The following is a 24,639-nucleotide window of genomic DNA, read 5'->3' on the forward strand; positions in this document are numbered from 1 at the left end:
CGGGCTGCCCGCGTGTCCCCGCCGACCTCCGGGGGCGGGCCTGTTTGTTTTGATTGCGTAGGCACTGATGATAGCCTCTTAGCTGAAGCAAGATTCTTTTCACTTTCTCTCCTCTTTAAAAAAAGAAATTAATATTTTTTCTGACGGTGGAACTGGACTGAATCACATTGCGGATTGTATGGGCTCATACTGACCCCACCAATGACTAAATTTGTGCTTGTGGCAGATTGGTTAAAATTTCTAAGCTTCGCCGGGTGCAGTGCGCACGCCTGTAACTCTAGCACTCGGGAGGCTGAAGCAGGAGGATCACTTCGAGTTTGAGGCCAGCCTGAGCTACAAAGTGAGCTCCCTGGAAAAAAAAAACATTTTTCTAAGCTTCCATGCATTTAGTAAGAGCTCAGGTAATTGTTTCCATGTGCTCGTTAATACTGTTAAAGAATCATTAAGTGAGATAATAGCTGTGCCAGAAAAATTAAGCCGAAAGTAAGGAGGAGATAGCAGAGGTGGTGTGTAACTGTGACCTCCTTAGGTAAACATACCTGTCCCTTCATATCTCCACAGCTTTTTTCAACCCGTAGATTTGCCCATGTTTAACTATTTATGCAAATATTGAGCATTTCTTTCTAGTTTCAGTGATGCACAGTTTGAGGCACTGAGGTGAGAGGGGACGATGGTGTGAAAGAGCTGATAAGCCACTGCTTTTGAGAACTGCTAGAGGTCTGGAGTGCAGAAGTTATCTTGAATACGTCTGAAATTTTTACTCTGAGTTAACAGGAGAGTTTTTTTCTGGGTTTCGTTCTGTTTAAAGACAGGGTCCTGCTGTGAAGTCCAGGCTGGCCTTGAACTTGTGCTTTTCCTGCCTCAGCTTCCCGAGTGCTGCTGGAATTATAGGCATGCGATACCATGTCCGATTAGAGTTTGCTTCTGAAAACACACTTTACGATTAAAATGCTAGCAGATATATCTTACAATTATGACTTTCTGTCATAATTAACACCTATGTAGCAATTTCTGTGTCACAAGTTGTTTTATTTTGCTTATTAACTTTTTTTTCATGTATCTGGTTTTTTAGATGTAATTCATATGCTGCAAAATTCTTCATTTGAAGTGTAGGAGTCAGTGAGTTTTTTAGTGTATTCATGCGATTCAGCAACATCTAGTTCAGCATTTTCAACATCCCAAAAAGAAATCCCTTTCCTCCTCCTCCCTTCTCCCAGTTCCTGGCACCCTGTCTGCTTTCTATCCATTAGGATTTGTTACGAATATTTTATTTTAGTGGAATCATACGTTAGATAACTCTTTAAAAAATGGCTTTTACTTAGTATAACATTCCTAAGAATCATCCATGTTGTAGTGTAATACAGTATATTTGCTTATTTTATAGCTGAATAATGCTCGTTTATATTGCTGAGTTAAACATCAATTAGTGGACATTTAAGTGATCTCCACTTCAGGACTACTAGGAATGATATACTATGAATACCCTTTTATTAGCATTTATGTGGACATACATTTTAATTTCTCTTGGGCCTGTAAATTAGGAATATAATTACTGGATCTTAGGATAACTCGGTTTAACTTTTTAACTGTTTTCCAAAGAGATTGCACTATTTTACCTTCTCCCCAGTTATACATGCTGCTATATATTAACTCCTAATCACTACAAGTAACTAGACGGCTTGGGTCATTATCCTCATTTTATAAGTGGGGATACTGATTCAGAAAGAGTTTAAGTATTGCTTCCAAAAATCACAGAGGTAAACAGTGACTGGGTCAGGATTTAAAACCAGGAAGTTTGGCTGCAAAGTCGGCACTTAATTCTAACATAGACGCAAAAGCAACTTCTCAATACTATAAGGCAGTTTATCAATGTAAATCACTGAAAATCAGTAGCTCATAAATCACAATACAGCTTCAAAGACTCTTGTGTACTTCCATATTGTGATATTTAATGTACAAGTCAATATATCAGTATGTAACTTTTTTCCTCTAGTAAGAAGAAAAAAAAAGAAAAGAAGAGAAAAAAAGAAGAGGATGAAGAAACCCAACTTGATATTGTTGGTGAGTCACTAGATGCTGTTTTCTGTGAAAAATTGAATTTTGTTGAGATCCTCTTAAAATTTTTTGTAGTTAGGAATTTATGACTTATGTTTCTCCTCAAGCACTCAGGTATCATTTACAGTTTCAGAATCCTGCTATTTGTGAGCACAGTGGATGTCATTGGTACCGTTCTTCATTTTCAGAAATGTAAAGGACAGAGAAAGCATGACTGTAGGATTTCGTAGGCATTGTTACACTCCTCTGTTACATTCTCACTGTTACGTTCTCATCCATGATTTTAAAGGCCTACTATAGATAAATATTATTTAACTAAATGGATTGTACAAATAAGTTTTTTGTACATGCATGCATTTTAATCTTAGAGTAAGGAATTTGTCTCTAAAGGAAGTATAATCATAGGAAAGATAATTATTTTAGAAACTGTGGAACGAATGAAAACCTAATTAAACAGGGTGGACCATCGAGGTAATGTATAAATGGTACTAGAAGCAAACCAAACCAGACACACTTGTAACCAGTTTTCCACTTAGTCACTGTGTCTTTCCACTCTTATCAGTACTTCAAAGCAAATTTTTTTCTCTTCTAAAACTTACTATGTTTCATTTTGAAACTTCATAAATTATAGTTGCTTTAAAACTGTGTACAAATAGGGAGTAGCATAGAGCTGATGTCCTGGAAGTCTCACATTTTTTTAATATTTTGTTTTACTAGTACATATTTACAGTACCTAATGACATTCATGAAGAGCTGGTACATGTGCATAACACATCTTAATTCTTTATACATCCCCGTCCCCGTGCTTCCCTACTGTCGCCTGCCCTATATCTCTTGTTCCTCTTCCTATTTGCAAAAGATCTATCCCCTCTTTCCTTTTATCTGTCTTTTGCTCTTTATAGTTCAGATTTCTCATATAAGAGAAACCATGCAATATATATGCTTATATTTCTTTTTTTTTTTTTTAATAAAAGGAGGAAAACATTAACAGACAGACAACATTTTACAACATAGCAAAAGAACAGTACAGACAATACGGAGTTACAAACAAAGTGTATATTTCTGATTTATTTCATTTAACATTATGGTCTGAAGATACATCCATTTTCCTGCAACTGATTTCAATATATCCTTTATAGCAAAGTCGTACTCCATTGTGTATAAACGCCACATTTTCTTTATCCATTCATCTACTGATGGGCATATAGACTGCTTCCAAGATTTAGCTGTTATGAGCTGGGCTGCTGTAAACATGGGTATGCATGTATTACTGTAATGTGTTGTATTTAACTCTGTGGGGAAGGTACCTAGAAGGGGAATCACTGGCTTGAGTAGAATTTCTATTTTGAGATTTCCCCAGGGGATTGAAGGAGTATGTTGCTTTGCCAGTGGCTGACATGCCTCTCCCCGTTACTTCTCTTTGTTCCTGCTTTTTCCCTGGGACAGCTTGCTGCATTGTCCTCCCTGGCTCTCCACTCTAAGAGGAGTGTAGCCAGACTGTCAACATGGTGCCACTTCAGCAGCTCCGATTGCTTTTTTGAAAAAGGGAGTAAACACCCTGGCATGGCTAAAATTAGAAAGGGAGGGATCTGGGCCTTTTATTTACACACCTCACCCTCACACCTAGCCTTTCAAAAGAGTCCCTGGTTTCAGCCCTGCCTCTCACTGACAGAAGCCTGCAGCTGCTGTGTAAGCAGCTCTACTCAGCCACTTCTTGGTTTAGTCTAGGAGGGGCCCTCCTGTGTACTGACGCCCCTGTGCTGCAGTGCAGGCCCTGTTAAACACTCAGTTCAGTGTTCCGGAAACTTCTGAATTATTTCTTAAGTAGTGTTGGCCCCAAAATTCCTGTAAATCTACTTGGAAATGTTATCCTGAGTAATGTGGACAGAGCATTCATTCAAAAAGAAAGCGCAGTAAGCATGACGAGCTCCAGAGACCAGCAGCAGGTAGAGTCAGCCTATGGACTCCAGCACAAACTGGTAGTGGAAGGTGGCAAATGGCAGTGGCAGGGACTATAACCTGGTAGTCAGCCTAAGGTGTCCAGCACAAGCTGACACTGGGAGGTGGTGGCCAGAAGCAGCAGACCAGAACCCAGCGGAGTTGACCTACAAGGTCCAGCACAAGCCAGCATTGAACCGTAATGACAGGCAGTGGCAGTAACCAGCAGCTGGCTGTGTCAGCAGTTTGCATTCAGCATTATCCAGTGTCCTGAGAACTGGCAGAGCTGCGCTTTGCTGATTTACAAAGGCATCTGAACTGAGCAAAAAACCCTCAGATGGTTAGTAACAGAAGGGCTTCTTTCTCTTTTCAGCCACACCAGCATTTTTTATTCCTTGACTTCTTGAGGATAGTCATTCTTGCTGGAGTAAGATGGAATTTTAGTGTGGTTTTAATTTGCATTTCTCTTTTGGCCAGACATGTTGAACTTTTTTTCATGTATCTATTGGTTATTTGTACTTCTAAAAAGTATCTGTTCATTTCAGCCTATTTTTTCCTTGGGTCTTTTATTTTGGGGAGGTCTAATTTTTTTGAGTTTTTATATATTCTAGGTAGTAATACTCTGCTGACCTCGTCTGTTATATCTCCCTGGAGCTGCTGATCTTCTATGGGCTTACTTTGCATTAGTGGAGATGGGCCCCTCTTCCCAGGACCTGTGGTTAACTTTTCAAACTGCTTTGTTCTTTTATGCATCGTACTCCATTTCTCCAGCTTTTCTGTAATTTCTAATTTTCCTGTCACCTCCCTCCTGATTCCTGGAAATCTATTTCTTTTTTTCTTCATCAGTCTGTTATTTTCCAGGTGTTTTGACTTCAAGTCCTAGAGAAGCTGTATTTTGCTGCCTGTCTTTACACCACCATTTTTAATCTCCTCACATTCTTTTGAAAGTACACATCAACGATTATAAGTTGGGGTAAAGTGCTGGGGTGTAACTCAGTGGTCCAGTGCTTGCTTAGCATGCAAGTGTGGACTTCTTATGTCAGAGGATATGTGAATATTTAACGGTATAAAAATTGCCAGTTTTTTAAGAAGTATGCCATTTTACACTTCCACCAAAAATGAAGTTCTGGTTGTCAGCGGCTGATGGCATTACCAGCCTTTTCTTCCTCTCTGTGGTGTACCTTGTCATCTTCTTCATGGTATTCATCTGATAAACAGAAGTTTGTAATTTTTCTAAAGTTTATACTTATCTCCTTGTCTCTGCTTTGTCTTTCTATCCTAAAACATCTTTGGCTTACCTAAAGGACATGAAGATATTCGTGTACATTTTCTTTTAGTAACATTATATTTTTAGTTTTTATATTAGCTCCATCATCCACTTCAAGTTTATTTTTGGCATAGTACAACATAAGTGTCAAGTTTCCTTTTTTCCCCAGTTGATAACCAGGTAGTTGTTCAGCCACATTAGTGAGTAGAGTTCCCTTTCCTCATTAAACTGTTTTGTTTAAAATCAGCTGACTTTTTGTATTGGTCTAATTCTTGATTCCTTCTGTTCCATTGATATTTTTTCTATTCTGTTCATGTATCATTTCTACAATTTCCTAAGATTTTGAGATCAAGTACTGAGTTCTCCAACTTTGTACTTCTTTCATCAAAATTAACTATTCTAAGTCTTGCACATTTCCAGGAAAAATTTAGGATCAATTTACTAGGTTCTACCAAAAAAAAAAAAAAAAAATCTGTTGGATTTTTGGGCGGGAATTGTATTGAATCCAGGTCATTTGTGGCCCTTACTCCAGGAAGTGGTGCTCATGGGGCCTGAACTAAGTGCATGAAATATATCCAGGTGTTAACTCCACTCTAGTGTTTTTCACATTCCTGGGATCTCTGGTATCACTAGTCTGCTCTCACAAGCAGTCACCATTCCATTAGTCTGCCCAGTGTGTGCATATAGCCCAGTTCTTGGTCAAAGACCTGCAGAGAATCCTCATGTATGCTTTTGGCCTCCACCTCTGTAAGTGTACTTCCCTCTTCTCCAGTACCTTGCTGTGTAAATTCCAGTCACTTTGGCACTCTAACCCTCAGCTCAGCTGAACTGCCTGTTTTTCTGAGCCTATATCTCCCTGCCCTGTAGACAAAAAACTGCCATTAGGCAGAAAGCCAGTGGTTGTGAAGTTCACCTCATATTTTCCTTTTCTCAAAGACACTGTGTTTCCGTGTCTAAAAATAGTTTTCTCATATATTCTGTCTCCTATCCCGGTTGTTTGTAGTGGGAAGGCAAGTCTAGTACCAGTTATTCTGCCTTGGCTGAATAGAAAGTCCTTCTGTGTCTTCTTTTTTGCTTCTGAATTTCTTTCACATTATGATTGTTTAAGTTGATGCAGAAGTAAGCATATACCTATTTCTGGAAGAAAGAAACCCTTTTTAATGTTTTCAAGCTCTTCTGCTTCTACACAAGGCCCTGAAAATAAGGCCTAAGCCAGAGTGGATTAGTAAATAGGATGAAAGAAATTCTGCCTTCCACATGGACAGTAGCAAATTTGGACAGTAATGAAAAAGACCATGTCTTTAAGTTAGTAGTTTCAGTGAACTTTGCTAGGCTTGAAAGCAACTGGACGTACAGTAGCGTAGTTCAACTGTGGTGAACCTATGGCACATATGTCTCTGATGGAGACGAGTACAAAGCAGACCTGAACAGGACTTAAATTAATCAATTGGCTTTTAATGTTCACTTGTGAATCTGTCCAAGGCCTAGGCTCCTTACTTGGAAATGGCGGACTCATAGTAAGTGAACCTCTGTGAGTCACTAATCCCTACTAAAACCTGCAGTGGTGGATGAAGTCAGAAAGCCTCACAGGATGAGACAAGATCATAGCCAAGGACACCTGGATCAGACCTCAACTGGATAAAGACTATAGCCTCAGGCATCTCATTCTTCAGTTGATTAACTTAATACCTTAATTCAGAGAAGTCCTTGAGTGGTTCTACCCTTCTTGAGTACTCCCTTCCCTTCTTCTGATAACCAAATAAATACCAGCGGCCCAGAGAAGGTTGTGGTCTTAGCCCTGAGAGACTCTTGAATTTTGTAAGAGGGCTTTGATCCTCCTGGAGCCCTGAAATCCTTCCATTTGCCTTTTTTTATACCTTCACCATACACTCATTCAGGACCTAACCAGCCTGCAGTAACTAAGGTATATTATTAACCCCATATGCCTCAGTGGGCTGTTGGTTATCATTGAAAGCTCTAAAAGATTGGCCGTTACTGGCATAGTTTGTGAAATTACTAGGTAATTTGTTTTGCCGAGGATCTCAGGCCAAATAATTGAGTCAGCAGAAGTTATCCAAAGTGTAGACTGTATTACCGTATAAGAAGAAAATTCCACTTCCAAAGCTGAGATGGAGAGCCCCATTTTGACAGGTACATGATGATAGTAGAGATGGAAGAAGTGTTTCAGCTGAGGTCCATCAGAAAGTGAGGTCAGCTGTTACACAGCCTCTCATCTGTATCGACCCTCAGAGGGATTGAAGAATGGGTAGGCATCAACAAGAGGCTGTGAGCAGCACTGTGGGAGGTCCATTAATCCATTAAGCACAAAGTGGGACCTGTCAAATGTAGGTCCATCCTTCAGTGTCTGTGGTAGACTTAATACCATAAAGAATGAGAACCATGATGGTGTTTTATCTACCATGGTGACTTTTATGTGAGACATTCTTATGTTTGACATTTAGAAAGTGTATATTCTGTGTGCCTGATACCTCTCAGTAACAAAAGATCTGGTCCCTACCCTCGTAAACTTTATTTTCTAAACAATAGATAAAAAGCTGAAATATGTGACAGGTTTTAAATGTGGTAAGACTATGTGGCAGCAATATTTAAGGCTTCAAAGGAAATAACTTTTAAGTGTGTCTGTATGTGTTTTTTTTTAACATACGAAGTATGGTGTTGGAACAAATTTGCAGATTCAGCTTCATTGTCTGCAATGCATAAACAAAGCTTTAAGCTATAACTGACTTTGAGATAGGCAACTTCATTGTCCACGTTCTTAGTACCTACTGAGGTTTTGCAGTCCCAACACCCAGCATGATACTGGCAGGTGTTGCATTATATTACTTTAATCATTAAACCTGTAAGCATTCTGAGCTTTGAGTGTGGGCCACTTGAAATCTCAAGGGGAAATAACAGGCATCTGCTTAAGATAATTTTAGTAGTTAAAAATGTTATAAGTAATGTATTACTTTCCTACTTTGATACAGGTTGAAAACTTTGAAGAACTTGTCTTCCAGAAATTTCTTCTTAGCCTGCAAGTCATTGCTGATATAATTATTTTATTTAATATTAAGTATAGGCTGGAGATGTGGCTTAATGACACAGTGCTTCCCTAGGATGCAGGAGGGTCTGGATTCAATCCCCAGCACTGCAGAAACCAAGTGAAGTGTATTTGGTTAACTTGGCACAGAACTTACAAGTGCAAAAAATTTAAAATCATTTGGTATAACATTCTGAAGATTTGCTAATCACAAGACTGTTGATGATGATTCTGATTGAAACATGGTGTCTTTTATTGAAAACAAGTATAAATAACTCAAGTTATCTGAATCTGTCCCTGAATTATTTTAATTACCTTCTAATAGTCTTTAGCTAAAAATTTTTTTCTCTCCATTAGGTTTTTTTGTGGTGAAATATACCTAAGTTAAAATTTTCTATTTTAACCATTTTTAAGTTTATATTTGAGTAGTGCTGATGTACATTCACATTGTTGTACATCCATCACCACTACCGATATCAAAAACTTTTTCCATCTTGGAAAACCTAAAGTTTGTGCCCATTAAACATTATACCCCACTTCTTCCAATCCCATCCCTGGTGACTACTAGTCTACTTTCCCTCTCCATGAATGTGACTATTCTAACAGATGAATAGAATCATACGGTATTTCTCTTTTTTGAAGGCCTTTTATTATTTAGTATAACGTCTTCAAGGTTTGCCCATGTGATAGCATGTGTGAGAATTTCCTTATTTTATGTTGAATAATATTCTGTCATATGTATGTAATACATTTTGTTTAATCATTCTTCTCTCAGGGGGTGCTTGGTTTGCCTCCACCTTTTGACTGTTGTCAATTCTGCTCTGAACATGGCTGCATAGTACCTCTTCAAAGCCCTGGTGTCAATGCTTTTGGGTCCATACCAAGAAGTAAAATTGCTGAACTGTATGGTAGTTCTAGTTGTAATTTAAATTTGTTGAATTTACATTATTTGTTTTGTTTTGGTACCAGGAATCGAACTCAGGATCTTGCATTTGCCAGGCAGATACCATGCCACTGAGCTATACCCCCAGCCTGTATTTGTTGGTTTTTGGTTTTTGGTTTTTTGGGGGTTTTTTTGGTGCCAGGAATCAAACTCAGGACGTTGTACTTGCCAGGCAGGCGCTTGTGCCACTGAGCTATATCCCCAGCCCTCTATTTGTAATTTAAAAAAAATAAAACATCTCATACATTTTTCCATAGGAGATGCAACCTTTTATGTTCTCTCCAGCAATGCCCAAGACTTTCAGATTTTCCACATCTTCACCAGAATTTGTGTTCTTGGTTTTTGATAATAGCCAGGTGATAACCATCTTTTTGTGTGCATCCTTATTTTTTGTGTTATTTTAGAGTACATTTTGTGGAGATTAGTTCCTTATGTGTGTAATTTGCAAATCTCCCATTCTGTGGGTTGTCTTTTTCCATGTTAAAATTGGTCTTTAATGCACAAAATTTTCTTGAAGTCCAGTTTGTCTATTTTTCTTCTATCATATGTGCTTCTTGGGCTCGGGATTTAGCTCAGTGGCACAGCACCTGCCTGGCAAGTGCAAGGTCATGAGTTCAATTCCCGTTACCGGAAAAAAAAAAAAAAATAATATGTTCTTCTCATGTCACATCCGAGAAATCAGTGCAAAACCCAATGTTATAAAGCTTTCTGTTTGCTTCTAAAAGTTTTATATAGTTTGTTTTTGATTTTAAGTAAATTGTAGTTCATTATAGGTACATTTAATGATATTTCAAATTAGTTATAAAAAGCCTTCAAAGAAAAGGAAAAGCCTGAACTACTTACCTGAGTAGGTAATTTTGTGTAGTGTATTTTGCTCAATTTTAAGAAACTTTTTAAATGGAAATTTCCAAATACAAATATTTTTATACCTAACAGTATACCATTATCAGATCTTGTAAAATTAACAAGAATTCCTTAATGTTATCTAATATCCAGTTAAAGATTGGTTCATTTCTACTCTAGCAAAGTACAATTCAGAAGACTTGAGACTTTTTTCTGTTAAAATATGAACTTCTGGAAAGATTCCTTAAAAATTGGACTCTAAATTTATTCTATAGATTTGTAAACATCAGTGTTCATAGACATAAACTCTCATTTTGCCTCTTATCTAAAATCATACTAATGTCTAGAGTAATACCTTTCCATGGTTTCAGCTACTTATATTCAAACGTAATCTCAAAATGTTAAGTGGAAAATTCCACAAGTAAAAAATGAGTTTTAAAATGCATGCCATTCTGTGTAGATCATCAAATCTGTCATCTTGCTACCCAGCTGTGAATCATTCCTTTGTTCCACAGATTCATGCTGTATAAACTGCCTATTATTCAGTAGTCAGCTTGGGTGACTGTCATGCTGTCAACCCTTACTTTACTTAATAATGGCCCCAAAGTGCAATAATAGTGGCTCGCAATTTGGAAATGCTGCAGAGAAACCATAATGTGCTTCCTTAAAGTGCACGAGAGAGGGAGACCATATTTATATAATTGTTATTGTATTATTGCAATTGTTCTGTTTTATTGTTAATTTCTTACTTGCCTAATTTATAAATTAAGCTTTATCATAGCTATATATGTGTGAGAAGAAACAGAGTGTATATAGGATTTGGTACTAGCCAGTTTCAGGCATCCACTGAGAGTCTTGGAGTATAACCCCTGTGGAAAAGGGGAACTATAGGATGTGCCAAAGAGTACCTCTTTTTGTAGTGATATCTAAGAAACAGTTTATATTGCCACTTCCAGCAGTCATGGATGGATGGTTAGGGTCTGCAATGGGAGACTGTTCTCTCTGCATCACTTTGTACCTTTACATGTGTTACTGTTTTATAGTTAAAAAATGAAGGTAATCTTGACTGTGGTGGTCATCACATGAATCTACCCCACACACAAATAGTTTGTGTAAAACCAGTGAAATCTAAGCTGGGTGTGATAGCATAAACCAGGAATTTGAACTGCTCAGGAGGCTGACATAGGATGATCATAAGTTTGGGCCAGTTTAGGCAACTGAGGAAGAAAATAGAAAGGGCTAGAAGTTCAGTTCAAGGGTACAACACCTGCCTAGCCTTTGTGAAATCCTGGGTTCAGTCTCCAGAATTGGAAACAAAAAACAAGAACAACAAAAAAAAACCCCAGTGAAATCTGAGTAACGTTCATGAATCATATCAATATAAGTTTCCTAGCTTTGAGATTGTAGGACATTAGTATTAGGAGAAAGCAGCTTGATGGAGCAGCATCTGCCTGGCAAGCATGAGGTCTTGAGTTCGATTGCCAGTACAGAAAAAAAAACATAAAGGGTAAATGAGATCTCTGTTATTTCTTACAATTGTAAAATAAAATCCTTTAAAAATAAATTGTAACAGCTAGGCATAATGGTTTATAACCTTGCCTGCTAGGGAGGTTGAGACAGGAGGATCGTAGCCTGGCAACATAGTGAGACACTGTTCCAAAGTAAAAGAACTGAGGCAGTAACTCAATGGTGAAGCCGGGCATGGTGGCACACGCCTGTAATCCCAGCACTCAGGAGGCTGAGGCGGGAGGATAGCCATAAGTTTGAGGCCAGCCTGGGCTACACAGCAAAGACCCTGTCTAAAAACAAAAGTGGCAAAGCACTTGCCTAGTATGCATGAGGCCTTGCATTCAATCCCCAGCGTTTGGGGGGAAGTATCAGATAAAAAGTAAAATGTTTAATAAACACTGTTTTTTTGTTTGTTTTAAGGAATATGGTGGACAGTAGCCAACTTCGGTGATATTTCGGGAACCATTGCCATTGAAATGGATAAAGGAACCTATATCCATGCACTTGACAATGGTCTTTTTACACTGGGAGCCCCACATAAAGAAGGTTGGTGTTTGGTAGAAACAATGAAAGGGAAAAGACACTTAAAGGATAGATTTTATGACAGTCGTTCCCTTAGTCCCACTGTAACTACGCTCAAACGTATTTTAAGGGAACTGTTGCATTGGACCCTTCCACTTCTTTCTGTTTTGCATATTTACCAACTCTTGGCAACTCCTGCTTTCCAGTGTAAGCAGTTAAAAACACTGTCCAGTATAGAGAGTATCTATGGAACTAAAAAACAGTATAAATACTATAAGTGGAATAGTAAGTGAAGCCAGCCTTGTGGCACACATCTGTACTCTCAACACTCAGGAGGCTGAGGCAGGAGGATGCTATGAATTGGAGGCCAGCCTAGGCTATATAAGCAAGTTCCAGGCCAGCCTGAACTGCATAGTAAAATGCTGTCTCAAAAAAAAAGAAAGAAATAGTGAAAAGAAAACCTGATGGAATCAGAAGTTTGAATTTGTGTTTTCTTTAGGCCTTTTGCCAAAACTAGCCTGGGAATAGTTAACAATCAGAAGTTTCCTCATTCTGGTTAGCTCACAGGGGAAGCACTAATGAGGTATGAAGTAAACAACAAAAAAACAGTATCATTTGATCGCAATGGCCATTGGTTGAATAAATGAAAACATTTAGTATGTTAAACACTAAGTGCTTATTTCACTATGCCTTATAGTTAAAACGCAAGAAGAAAGTATCTTGGAAGTAACTAAATTATCATCTCAACCTATCATTTTAGCCATATAGTGATAAGAAGATAGTCTATGGAAGATATGAGTCTATCCATACCGTATTATAATTGTGTCCAAATATCCTAATATTCTTAGATTAATTTTAGCAAAAAAGTAGTGTTTTTTTTTTAAGCAAAAGAATATCAATTTTTTTCTTGTAGTTGATGAAGGTCCTAGTCCTCCTGAGCAGTTTACTGCTGTCAAATTGTCTGATTCCAGGTAAACTTGAGTTTAACTATAATTAGTAACTTTCTTCTTGTTAATTTAATTTCATTCATTATAAAATCCCACTATTCAGCTAACTAAAGGCCACATAGTAACTTTGGCTTAAGAAATAAATTTTCTGAAAGTGAATTCTGTGACATTCAAAATGAATATTATTTAAATACCCAGTAAATATATAAGTATTCTTAAGTTAGAATTATATTAACTTTGTGTTTTTAGAGGAGAATTAAACCTCTAACATTTTATGTACAGAAAAGATGTCAGTTGTATAGTGGCAAAAAAAGAATTTAATACATCTGTAATAGAATGTTTATATCTATTGAAAGTAATATATTTGAAAAGTAATATATTTAGAAAATATTTGCTGTGGCATATATATTATTATATATTGCATAATGTAAGATATTTTATGATACAGTACTTATATTCAGAAACAAAAAATGAAATTATCTATAGAGAACTAGAGTGCCCAATATGTCAGCAAGCGGCCACATATAGCTTTTAAAGATTTGGAAAATACCTAGTCTGAATTTTTATATTTTATAATTTGCATATATATCTGGACATTGTGTGTGTGTGTATATGCATTCACACACATGCCCCGTTTTTAGTTCCATATTTTAATTTTTTTTCTCAGTTTTTAATATTTGCCTGTTTTATTAACCCAAAGAATTGCCCTGAAATCTGGCTATGGAAAGTATCTTGGTATCAATTCAGATGGACTTGTTGTTGGACGTTCAGATGCCATTGGACCAAGAGAACAATGGGAACCAGTGTTTCAAGATGTAAGTCCTATTATTTGTAAATCTTTCTTTGAGTATAAGAAAAAGATTTTTTTAAGGGAAAAGTGCAATAATACACATTCCATGAAAAAGATCAATATGAATTTATAATCTTAAAAACATTCTAAAAAACAGTGCAAGAAAAAGGGCAATAGTACCTTTGCTCACCATGTTTTTGTACACCCTTGAGGGCAGCACATGGACTTTTGGGACTCTAAATAATAGTCAATCTTCAGTCTCAGAGGAGGGAAATAGAATAGTTCAGGAGTATCTTCTTATTAGCAGAAAACCTGGATGTTTTCAGAGACATTGGGGAATGTGGTAAATGACTTTGGAGCAAGCTAAGGCCAAGTTGTGACAATTTCTGCATAAATAATAATATAATTTAAATTTAGTCTTCATGGAACTTTAAAAGTCTCGCAGTTCATAATCAAGATCAAAGGGAAAATAGGATACAAAAAGATAATTTTAATACAGAAGAATAATGTGTATAAATTCAATAAGTAGGTAATTGCAATATATGAATGTTTTAAGCCTTTGTTGATTCCAAATACGTAATTTTGTTTTTCCATTTCTATAAGGAGTACAGACTAAATAAAAATACATAAAAACTAAATTGCTCCAAAGAGTTGATGCTATATGAAGAACAGTGCTAGGGAGCATGGGGTACCAAGTAGAGCCACCATGTGGAAAAGTCCAATAGATGAGTTATATACAGTAACAAAGGTAAAGAAGGGTCCAGCAGGGTTTTTCAAGATAAGACCTTAGCCAACCATCTCAAAGGAGGTAAGTTCAACCCAGTTAAGTATGTACTTGTGTAATGCAACACAGTACAAACATGTCTGTTTAAGCACAAGCTTTACTTAAAAGTATTTATTTATCTTTTATGGCCTCTGATACTTTCTCTTCTCTTTAACCCCCTTTTTCTATGTTGAATTATTCACAGTACTTATCAGTAACCACTGACTGGTATCTTGGCCCACTAATGGTTGCAACATATTATAGATGATCCTGTTGCTTGTAATTTTTGCTTTTGTTTGTATTTTCTGAGACAGGGTCTCACTATGTAGTACAGGCTGGCCTTGAACTCAGTTATGTAGCCCGGGCTGGCCTCAGACTTATTACAATGCTTTTGCCTCAGCCTCCCAAGAGCTGGGATTACAGATGTGAGTCACCATCTCTGGCAATACTGTTGATTATAATGAGATATTTACAACAAAAATATTCCAGCGGAAAAGGCCAGGATGAGTCAGAAACTGCTAGTGAACTTTAGGAAAGTTCATTTAATTTTATTTTGAGAAAAGACATTAAACTTCAAATAATATAAATTTTTTATTACTATATGTTTGCAATACATAGTAATTACATTGATCTTGGAGAATTGGTACATGTGTCTATTGTATTATTCCTCCTTTCTCTGCCCTTACCCTCCCCTCTCTCTTTTTTCAGGTCCTTTTCCCATCTCTACAGTCTTAACTCTAAATAATTTAAATTTTAAAAGCACAAGTTAAACTTTATTACAAAAAGGGACTCAGCTGACTGACGTGCAGTATAGGCTTAAATCCCCTTGAAGCCATATCCTGGTATTCACCAAGAGCCATCCAGGTGACACACAACCCAGGCCCTCTTACCATAAATAAGAAATGAAATGAATTCTGTGCTTTAGCACTTTTTAAATGGAACACTATATGGAGTGATTAAAACATTTTGTAGTTACTCTGTGACTATTTTGTTTGATGTGTAAGCTATTCCAAGTTTTCCAAAATAAAAAAAAATTTAAAAAAATAAAATCTAATTCAGCCTTAAATTTGTTAAGGGAATTTAATCAAATTTATAATACAGGTATAGGTATAAAGAAAACTAGCTTTCAAAGTATTGCTTAGTAAAAATCAGTGTAACAAAAAAAGTATCATTTCATACACAAGTCCTTCAGACACTGATTTCTTAATGTATTCTCAAAGGTACCACAGGCTAGTTTTTATATGATATCTTTTTAAACTTTCCAGTTATAAATAAAAAGAATTTTACATAAAACATTAACATTTTAAATACAGAATTATATATGATTCATAACTTTTCATATAACTGAAGTAAATCAGTTACATTATTGGGTTTTGTTTTTTTTTTTAGGCCAAAGAAAATCTTATTTTAAGGAGCCAGGAATGGAGGTATATGCCTGTAATACCCAGTACTGGGGAAGCTGAGGCAGGAGGATCACAAAGTTGAAGCCAGCCTGGGCAATTTAGTGAGATTATATCCCCCAATAATATTTTTTAAAAGGTTAGGGATGTAGTTCAGTGTTCCCTGGGTTCAGTCCCAGTACTGAAAAAAGAAAATCTTACTTCACTAGTCAGAATTTAGCACTACTAGAATATGCTCAAATTTTTATATGGTAATCCTTAAATAGTGATAATATATAGATGATTTTGGGTTTCTTTTTGTGTGTGTTTTTACATTTTCAAGTTTCCTCTAAATTCGTTTTCTTGATTATAGAATTTGTTAAAAAAAATAATAATTTAGTCTAAAGACTCAGTATTTCTTTTGCACATACCCTCACAGCTCATTTTTGTGGTTATTTTGTTTTATTTAGGGGAAAATGGCCTTACTGGCCTCAAATAGTTGCTTTATCAGATGCAATGAAGCAGGGGATATAGAAGCAAAAAGTAAAACAGCAGGAGAAGAAGAAATGATAAAGGTAATCATAACAGTTCTGTCCAGATTGATATATATCATATTATGTAATATGATTATGTCTCTGTAAAACACTTGTCCTTTACTGTCACTAAGACTTACTAGCTTTTTATAATACAATGGACCCTTGTCACACAGTTTGTTCACAAGTGCTGGTTGTAACTCGAGTTGGTCATAAGTCAAGACTATTTTTCACGTAAGAAGTAATGGAAATAGCCATAATGCATTCCAAACCTCCCAAAGCACCCTTTAATTAACTTTTTCATAATAAAAAAGTATTGTATAATATGTATAATTTACCAGAAATACCAATAATTTTCCTTGTATATTCACCAAAAAGTTATAAAATGTGCCTGGTTTACCAGAAACAATAATTTCATGCTGTACTCACCATTCAAGTTGACATCTTTGGCTTGCAGGAAGGGAAAATGAAATGAAAGTTAGTTATTAATTACAAGGTGAGTCCCCTTCCATAAAAACATCAAGAATCCAGCTCTCTGGTATCCTTTCTGTACTTGGGAGAGTCTGTAACCTACTAGGATCTGCTTTTGGTTCATTAGGTCTCAGCCTTTTCAGAACTAAAAAGTGGTCTAAGGTCTCTTTCTCTCTTTTCTTTAATACTAACTATTCTATAGTATGACATGACTTTGTCATTAAGCAAGTGAATGCAGTGATTGGCTTTTTCTGTGTTTGGTTGGGACTTCTCTACAAATGTTTGTAGCTCTGGCCATTTTTTCAGGATTTCATGTATTTCAGAAGAGCTTTGCTGCAGTGATTGTTGATAATCCCCTTGTCTTCATAAAGCTCCTCACCTGCCATTCTCTGTTGCTCAGCCAGAAGTTGCTGGAGTTCCTCTGTAAACAATTCCTCTGAGTGTTCCTCCACATCACCACTGTCTACCTACAAGCCTGTGACTCTGCTACAGTGACAGCGTCATCAACCACAGGGACAACTGAAGGCTCAGGCTCCTCTACACAGCCTTCAAAGTGTCTCTCTTGTATAATTTTAGGCCACAGTTTCTTCCAGCAGATTTCAGTGTCCTTAGACATTGGCCCAAGGTTCTTCAGTTAACCCACACAGGAAAGGATGTTGTAATGTTCCTCCCAGAGCTCTTTAAGGGTTAAATCTGTATCTGAGACCTTCTGGAAACACTTTAGGAATAGTTCCTTGGTTATAGCTTCTTGAAGTTAGCTATAACTTGCTGGTTCATAGGCTGCAGTAGGAAGTTGTATTAGGTGGATGCAACTTGACTGAGAGCCATGGGAATTTTTCAGCCAATTCTTCTTCCAAATCTTGTGGATGAGCAGGAGCATTGTCCATGATAAGGAGAGCCTTGAGTGGTGAACCTTTGTCCTCTAGGTATTTCTTAACAATAGGAGAGAAAACCTCCCTGACCTACTCAAAAAAAGTACTCTTCTCACCCAGGCTTTTGTGTTAGACCTCCACATGACTCCTAGCCTAGTCTTCATGACTTTGTTTTGTGAATACTCCCGGGGTCTCAGAGTGATAAGCCAAGAGAGGTTTTATCTTGAGGTCATTTGCACTGACACATAGCAATAAAGTTAGCCTATCCTTCATGGGCTTGTGGCCTGGAGTTGTTTTCTCTTCCTGGATGATGTATGTTCTCTTGGGCATTTTCTTCCAGAAAAGGCCAGTTTTGTCACAGCTGAAAGCTTGATAAAAAAGCCATTTCTCTGTGTCATACTTCAAAGTAGTGTGTGTAATTTTCAGCAGCCCTTTCATCAGTGCTGTCTGCTTCAGCATGCCTAATTATGGTATGAACCCCAGTTCTCACTTTAAAATTGTGAGCCCAACCCTTACTGGCATGAAATGTTTCACCACTATCATTTGTTGATGGATTATCCTTTATAAGATCTGCATTTATAGCCCTGGCTTTTTCACAGATTATAGACTCAGGCTATAACCTGCCATCTACCTCCCATTTATCCATATTAATAATAGTCTCACTACCTGGTCTAACACTTGATCATAATTTACTAATTTAAGTAACACCTTTAGCAACACTAGCTTCCTTATACAATTCTTTTCTCTATATAGTTGTTGAGATGGTGGATTTCAACATGCTGTTCCTATTAGCAAGATCAGTTGCATGAACACCACTCTTATATTTCTCCACAATTTCTTTCTTCTTTTTGATTATGATTGTTTTCTTTACCTTCCCTTCCTTCCTACACTTGGTCATAGCCAAAAGGCCGAGTGATTCCTTCCTTAGCTTTTTTCCTAGGTTTTCATGGGCCTTATTTTTTTGGCAAGGGGGGGGGCGTACTAGGAATTGAACTCAGGACCTCATGCTTGCCAGGCAGGCACTGTGCCCCTGCAGGCCATTTTGATAGCAGTAATCATAGCCATTATATAAACCACTGACTGAAATTAAGCCCACAAATGCACATCTGGGCTCAGACTGATGCTTACATACACTTACTTAGATTTTATGGCATTGTGAGTCTTTGTTTACAACTGCACAAGTTGCCAGCATTTGGGTTGTAACTCAAGACTTTGGTCATGAGTAAAACCTAAAATTCCAGTCATAACCCTGGTTGTTTGTACATGAGGCTGTTTGTAACTTGAGGGTCCACTGTATTATGTCCCAAGTAGATTTTTTTAATTACAGATTCCATAATTAATGGTTTCATTTGTATGTTTTAAATTACTCCATCTGCGAGCACTTTACTGTTATTTTAATCTTTTTCTGAGTAGTTTCATGTACTTTTTAGACCAATACTTCCTTTTTCCCCCTCCTCCATTTAAAAAATTTTAATTTAAAAAATGTAGTGTTTACAGAACACAAAAACTTTAAAAGCATTTAAAGATACACATTTTTTGTCCACCTTGTTCACATGTCTCCATCTATCCTGTCCCCCACCCCCTCTCCTCCCTTTTTTATAGCCTCTTAATATTTTCTTCATAAATACACAAATACAATTTTCTACCTTGAATTTTTTCTTTATTATAATAGTATGCCTTGGAAATCTTTCCCCATCAGACTGTATGTAAAAAAGTTCTCTCTTTCCTACCCTTTCCCCATCTTCCACTCTTTCCTTTCCTTTCTTTTTAACAGTTACATAATACTCCATTTTAGGGACATGCTTTATTTAGATCATACTCTTACAGATGGAAATGTAGGGTATTTTCAACCTTTTAATCCTTTTTGGAGCGTTTTATTCTTATAGTACTATGGCACTTAATTTGGACCATGCATCATTTTGTAGATGTGTAAATATATACAACGGTAAATTCCCAGAAGCATAACAGGATCCAAGGAGTCTATGCATGTAAAGTTGTGTTAGATATCCTAAGTTCTCTTCCATTAAGGTTATATAAAATTATGTTTACACCTACATATATAAGGTTAGTAAGTTGTTTTGTTTACTGCCTGACCACGATAATGGTCTTATAGGAAACATGAAAGTCACAACAAAACTTTTAGGGTTTTAGCACTCAAATTTTTGTTTTCTTTATGAATAGTACATGTCATTTTTGCATAAGGAGAAACAGGAAGCACAGAGGAAAAAATTAGTTGCTAAGCTGAAAATAAAACTTCCTTATTCTAGATGAATTTTGCTTATCCTACTCTTTGTTTTACTTGATTGTGAAAGTTATACAGGCATCTTCATGTTAAGGTGAAATTTTAAACAAAATCACATGATAGCTCAGTTAAATCAGGTAGTTAACAAAAATATGATGAAGGCCTTTAAGCTTTAATTTTTTCAGAATCCACTAGATCCTCACTGATAGTTTTTATAAAATCCACTAGATCCTTAATGACAATACATAAGGTGTGTCTAAAGAATATCGTGTTCTTGTTGCATTACTTTTTTTATGCTTCACGTTGTATTCCATTAATGAGTGTTCTGAACCTGCCCTAATTTGTCTCTGTTGGGAATTCAGGTTTTCTGTGTTCAATATAAAGCATTAAAAAATGCACATTTTTCTGTACTACCAACCTAATTTACAAGTATCTACCAAATTTCTGTATATGTTTTGTTAAATTCCTTGTCGTATATTTGCCTTTATTCTCAAGATGTTCTTGGCTTGGTAGTTAATTTTATAATACTTTAGTATTCTTCCTTGAAAAATATTGCTGGTATTTACAAGCAAAATGATAATTCCTTTAATTCTTTTTTGACCCTTTGGACTTAGCTGATGGAAAACTACCTCCCTAGAGTATAGAACAGGAACTAGAAAATTTACTGCATTTTTTAAGAGTTTTACAAAAGGCCTTTGACTGTCAGAAGTCTCAATTTTAATCTAAGACTTAGGTATTCTTTTATTTTGAAAACTGAAATGTTAGTCTTAATATGTTTCAATTATATGAACATAAAACTAACCAAGTAGTTGAGCACTCTGCTGAATTAGATATATGCATTGTTGCCTTTCATCTTAATAGCACTCTTGTGAGGCAGCTGTTAACTTTACAGACAAGGAAATAGCCTTCAGTCCTCCATACATCATAACCTTTCACTTCTTGAAAGTCATACAGCTAAGTACGGAATGACAGAATGTATACACAGGCTTAGCTGAGGAACTCCAGAAGCTACTCTTGTCTTCTCTAACACACTACTTCTTGCAGATAGCCCATTAGGAAAATGATAGAGTATTTCTCATTTACCTATATTTAATTTTTATTTATATTCAGTTTTATTGTATCACACTAACATTTTATCTGCATTTTATTAGAAAACTATTAAAGACAAATATTTGTGCAGTGCTGTATATTTTATAGAGAAAGGTACTCCATTGTGTTTATGATGAAAGTAGTTTTCAAATGAAGTACCATGAGATTTCCCTGGGTCTTGTTTAATCAGCTACAGTACGCAAGCTCTGATCAGTGATTATCCAGGACTCTTTCCCCTTGCCAGGTATATTACAGGCTTTGCTATGCTGTGTTAATCATCTCCTTTATGATGTGGCCTTGTCCACCAGAACAGAGAGCCCTCCTGCCTAACGTAGTCTTCCTACCAGAACTGTTACACACACCCTTGGCACAAATACACTGCTCATCACTTTCTAAGCAATCTCAGCATTGGACTCTGGACTATAGGGACCCACTTTGGAGACATGGATCCTTCGAGTTGCAAATTGCTAGATCCCTGGGTGATCCTAATTGCCATACCTGAATCAGTTCATTTTTAGCATGTGATAGTAAATATCTGGCCATCCTGATAAGGATATAAGGAGGATTCAGAAGGGGTGGATTCTAATTCAGTAAAAATAAATGGTGTATGGTTAAAGTTTTAAGATGTTTAGTGATATTCTGTGCTAAGTAAAATAGCTACTGTCTTAAACTCCATCTAATGAAATGAACACATTACCAGGGAAGATTTCATATTAGTATATTTACTTCGAAGCCAAAAATAGACTAAGTATTGTTTAATTGCTCAGTAGGATATGATTTATAAAATATTTTCAAATAATTTTTTCTTTAGTGTTTCTGGCACAAGGGCTATCTTAGAGAACCTTCATAATGGCAATTACTTACAGATACATGTATGAAACAGCAAACACATATCCTGAGTAAGAAAGTGGGAAAAGAAGATAAATGTATCAGGGGCCGGGGATATAGCTCAGCGGCATAAGCGCCTGCCTGGCAAGGGCAAGATCCTGAGTTCAATTTGCAGTATCCCTCCCCCACAAAAAAGGAGAAGAAGATAAATGTATCACCTGTTGGGGTCTCATTTCCAATATCCAGATTAGATCCTGTGCTGAAAGGGAAACCAAGAAAAAAGATGACATCCCAGAAGAAGACAAAGGGAATGTAAAACAGTGTGAAATCAACTACGTGTATGTATTCTCCTTTGAAATTCACAGTTCTGAGGGTAAAGCACTTAAGACACTTTTAAATACCTGAAGGACAAGAAGAGGCAGCATATTGTAGATTCGAGGACACAGCATTCACCTGAATGCTTTTCTCAAGGCTTCAGTTTTCCTATTATCCTGTGATTGATAAAGCTGAAGTCACTTGGTTACTCAGTTCTTCCTGTTCCTTTTTTTTTTTAAACTGGAGATTGAACCCTGAGCTACATCCCTATCCATCCCTTCTTGTTTTTCACTTTTAGACAAGGTCTTGCTAATTTGCCTAAACTTCCAGTCCTTTTGCCCCAGCTCCCAAAGTGCTAGGATTACAGGCATGTTGTACCACCACACTTGGCTCCCTGATCTTTAGTTCCTGTAATGTGAAGAAACCTTGGGATGACAACACAGATATGGTAAAATTAGAGGAGTGCATCCAAAGCATTCAAGCAGATAGCTTGGTCTGGGGCATCTCTAAACTAGTTCCAGTGGAATATGAAATTAAAAAATTGCAAATACAGTGTGTGGTTGAAGATGATAAAGTTGGAACAGATATGCTGGAGGAGCAGATCACTGCTTTTGAGGACTATGTGCAGTCCATGGACGTGGCTGCTTTTAACAGCATCTAAAATTCATCCCGGATCGTTGTACTTCAATAAAAACTTGAAGGGCCAAAAATAAAAAGAGTTGCTGTAGCACTGTCCAGGTGCCATTCATTTTCAGAACACAGGACTCTGACCTGTATTTCCTCGTAGAAGGGAGCTTTGCAGAGCTATCCAAACCATATCCTTCTTGGTGGTAGTCGTAAATGTCATCTTCGTAGGTGAAAAGTTGTTATTAAAGAAATATAGTTAAATTTTTTTAAGTGGGGACGGGATTTTAATAGTATTTTTAAATTCATCAGGAAATATGTGTAGTCAAAGTTTGAGATATTTTTCAACAAAGATGCTCTCTTTACAGAAAAAAATTTCAGAGTTTCCAAGATCATAAACTTAAAATCAGTAAAGAAGACAGTAAAATTCTTAAAAAGGCTCGGAAAGATGGATTTTTGCATGAGACACTTCTGGACAGGTAAATACAGATTTACAGTTTCCCAGCTGTTTCAGGTAGCCAAGAGGTAGCACAGATAAACCCATGTTCTTTTTAAAGTAGTATAATTTTCAAGTTTTTGTTTTTATTTCTAGCTTATGTACATGGTAAAATTACCAGGAGAGGACATCATAAGTGTGGAAAAGACTGCCAACTAAGAATATCTAAAATCTAAAGCTAGTGTCTAAAGTACTTATACACTTTATTGTAAGAAATTAGTGTTTAATTGAAAGAATTGTATAAACTTACGTTTATAACTATTGTAACCAGAGTTACAAAGTTGTTTAGCATGTTATTCTCATATTAGTTCATTTCTATTTCTCTTTAAATAATGTCCTAAGTCAATGGTGACAAACCTATGGCATGAGTGCCACGGTGGGCTGTTTGTATCCTTGAAAGCTCTAAAAGGTTCGCAATCACTCTCTTAGGTTATTTACATAAAAAGTGAGGCTGAGCTGTGTGCTTACATCTATAAATTGCCAGGTTGAAAGAGAATTTGGTAATGTTCTGCTACTCATTCATATTCTGTGTTGCAAAATTATTCTTAACCTTTCTTTTACATTATCAGATAAAGATATACTTAATATTATTTCCTGTTAACTAAGTGATAGAGTTCTTAACAGAAATCAGTAAATAATGTAAGAATTTTTTCCAACTGAGTAAGTTAATATGTAATCTAATGTGAAGTAAAAAAGAGGATATAAAATACAGTCAGGCCATGAACTCTAAAATAGAATAAGCTATTTGTCCTGTAACATCAGCATTGTAAAAATGCAGCATTTCTACCCACTAGCAATTTAGGGAAGGCTTAAATTCACACATAATTAATTTTAAATTGCTGTTGTGAATTAAAAAAGCCCTTAGGCAACATTTGTTAATTTTAGGAAAAGAGATTTAGTAACATTACAATCAATTTTGTATAAAAAGAAAGTTGAAAATAAAAATGTAATGTGTTATAATATAACAAAAACTGAACACACAATTTCTAAGCATAATTATATTTAGTAGCAGTTGACTATATATAGGGTATGTCTCACATTGATTTCTTTTTGTCTTAAACAGGAGAGCCAAGTTGAAAGCTGATAGATACTGCAAATGACTGGGATTTTTGTTTCGGCCTACTCTTTTTGTTTTTTCTGAATAAAATACTCGGTGGTAGTGCTTTATACAAT

At 36.4% G+C, this 24,639-nt stretch overlaps 1 protein-coding gene across 1 annotated transcript in view; it reads left to right on the top strand.

Annotated features, from left to right (window-relative positions):
* LOC102019962 (protein FRG1) overlaps positions 1 to 24,639 on the top strand; it is a 25,349-nt gene extending 710 nt beyond the window's left edge. The window contains exons 2-9 of the mRNA XM_013508607.1: positions 2,034 to 2,061; positions 12,016 to 12,141; positions 13,031 to 13,088; positions 13,765 to 13,879; positions 16,467 to 16,571; positions 22,278 to 22,369; positions 23,339 to 23,449; positions 24,530 to 24,639. Coding sequence (XP_013364061.1) covers positions 2,034 to 2,061; positions 12,016 to 12,141; positions 13,031 to 13,088; positions 13,765 to 13,879; positions 16,467 to 16,571; positions 22,278 to 22,369; positions 23,339 to 23,449; positions 24,530 to 24,566 — 672 coding nt within the window. The 3' untranslated portion in view covers positions 24,567 to 24,639. The remainder of the gene's footprint in view (positions 1 to 2,033; positions 2,062 to 12,015; positions 12,142 to 13,030; positions 13,089 to 13,764; positions 13,880 to 16,466; positions 16,572 to 22,277; positions 22,370 to 23,338; positions 23,450 to 24,529) is intronic.

This window comes from Chinchilla lanigera, unplaced genomic scaffold (genome assembly GCF_000276665.1).
Source record: "Chinchilla lanigera isolate Chin_1 unplaced genomic scaffold, ChiLan1.0 scaffold00151, whole genome shotgun sequence".
Taxonomy (NCBI): domain Eukaryota; kingdom Metazoa; phylum Chordata; class Mammalia; order Rodentia; family Chinchillidae; genus Chinchilla; species Chinchilla lanigera.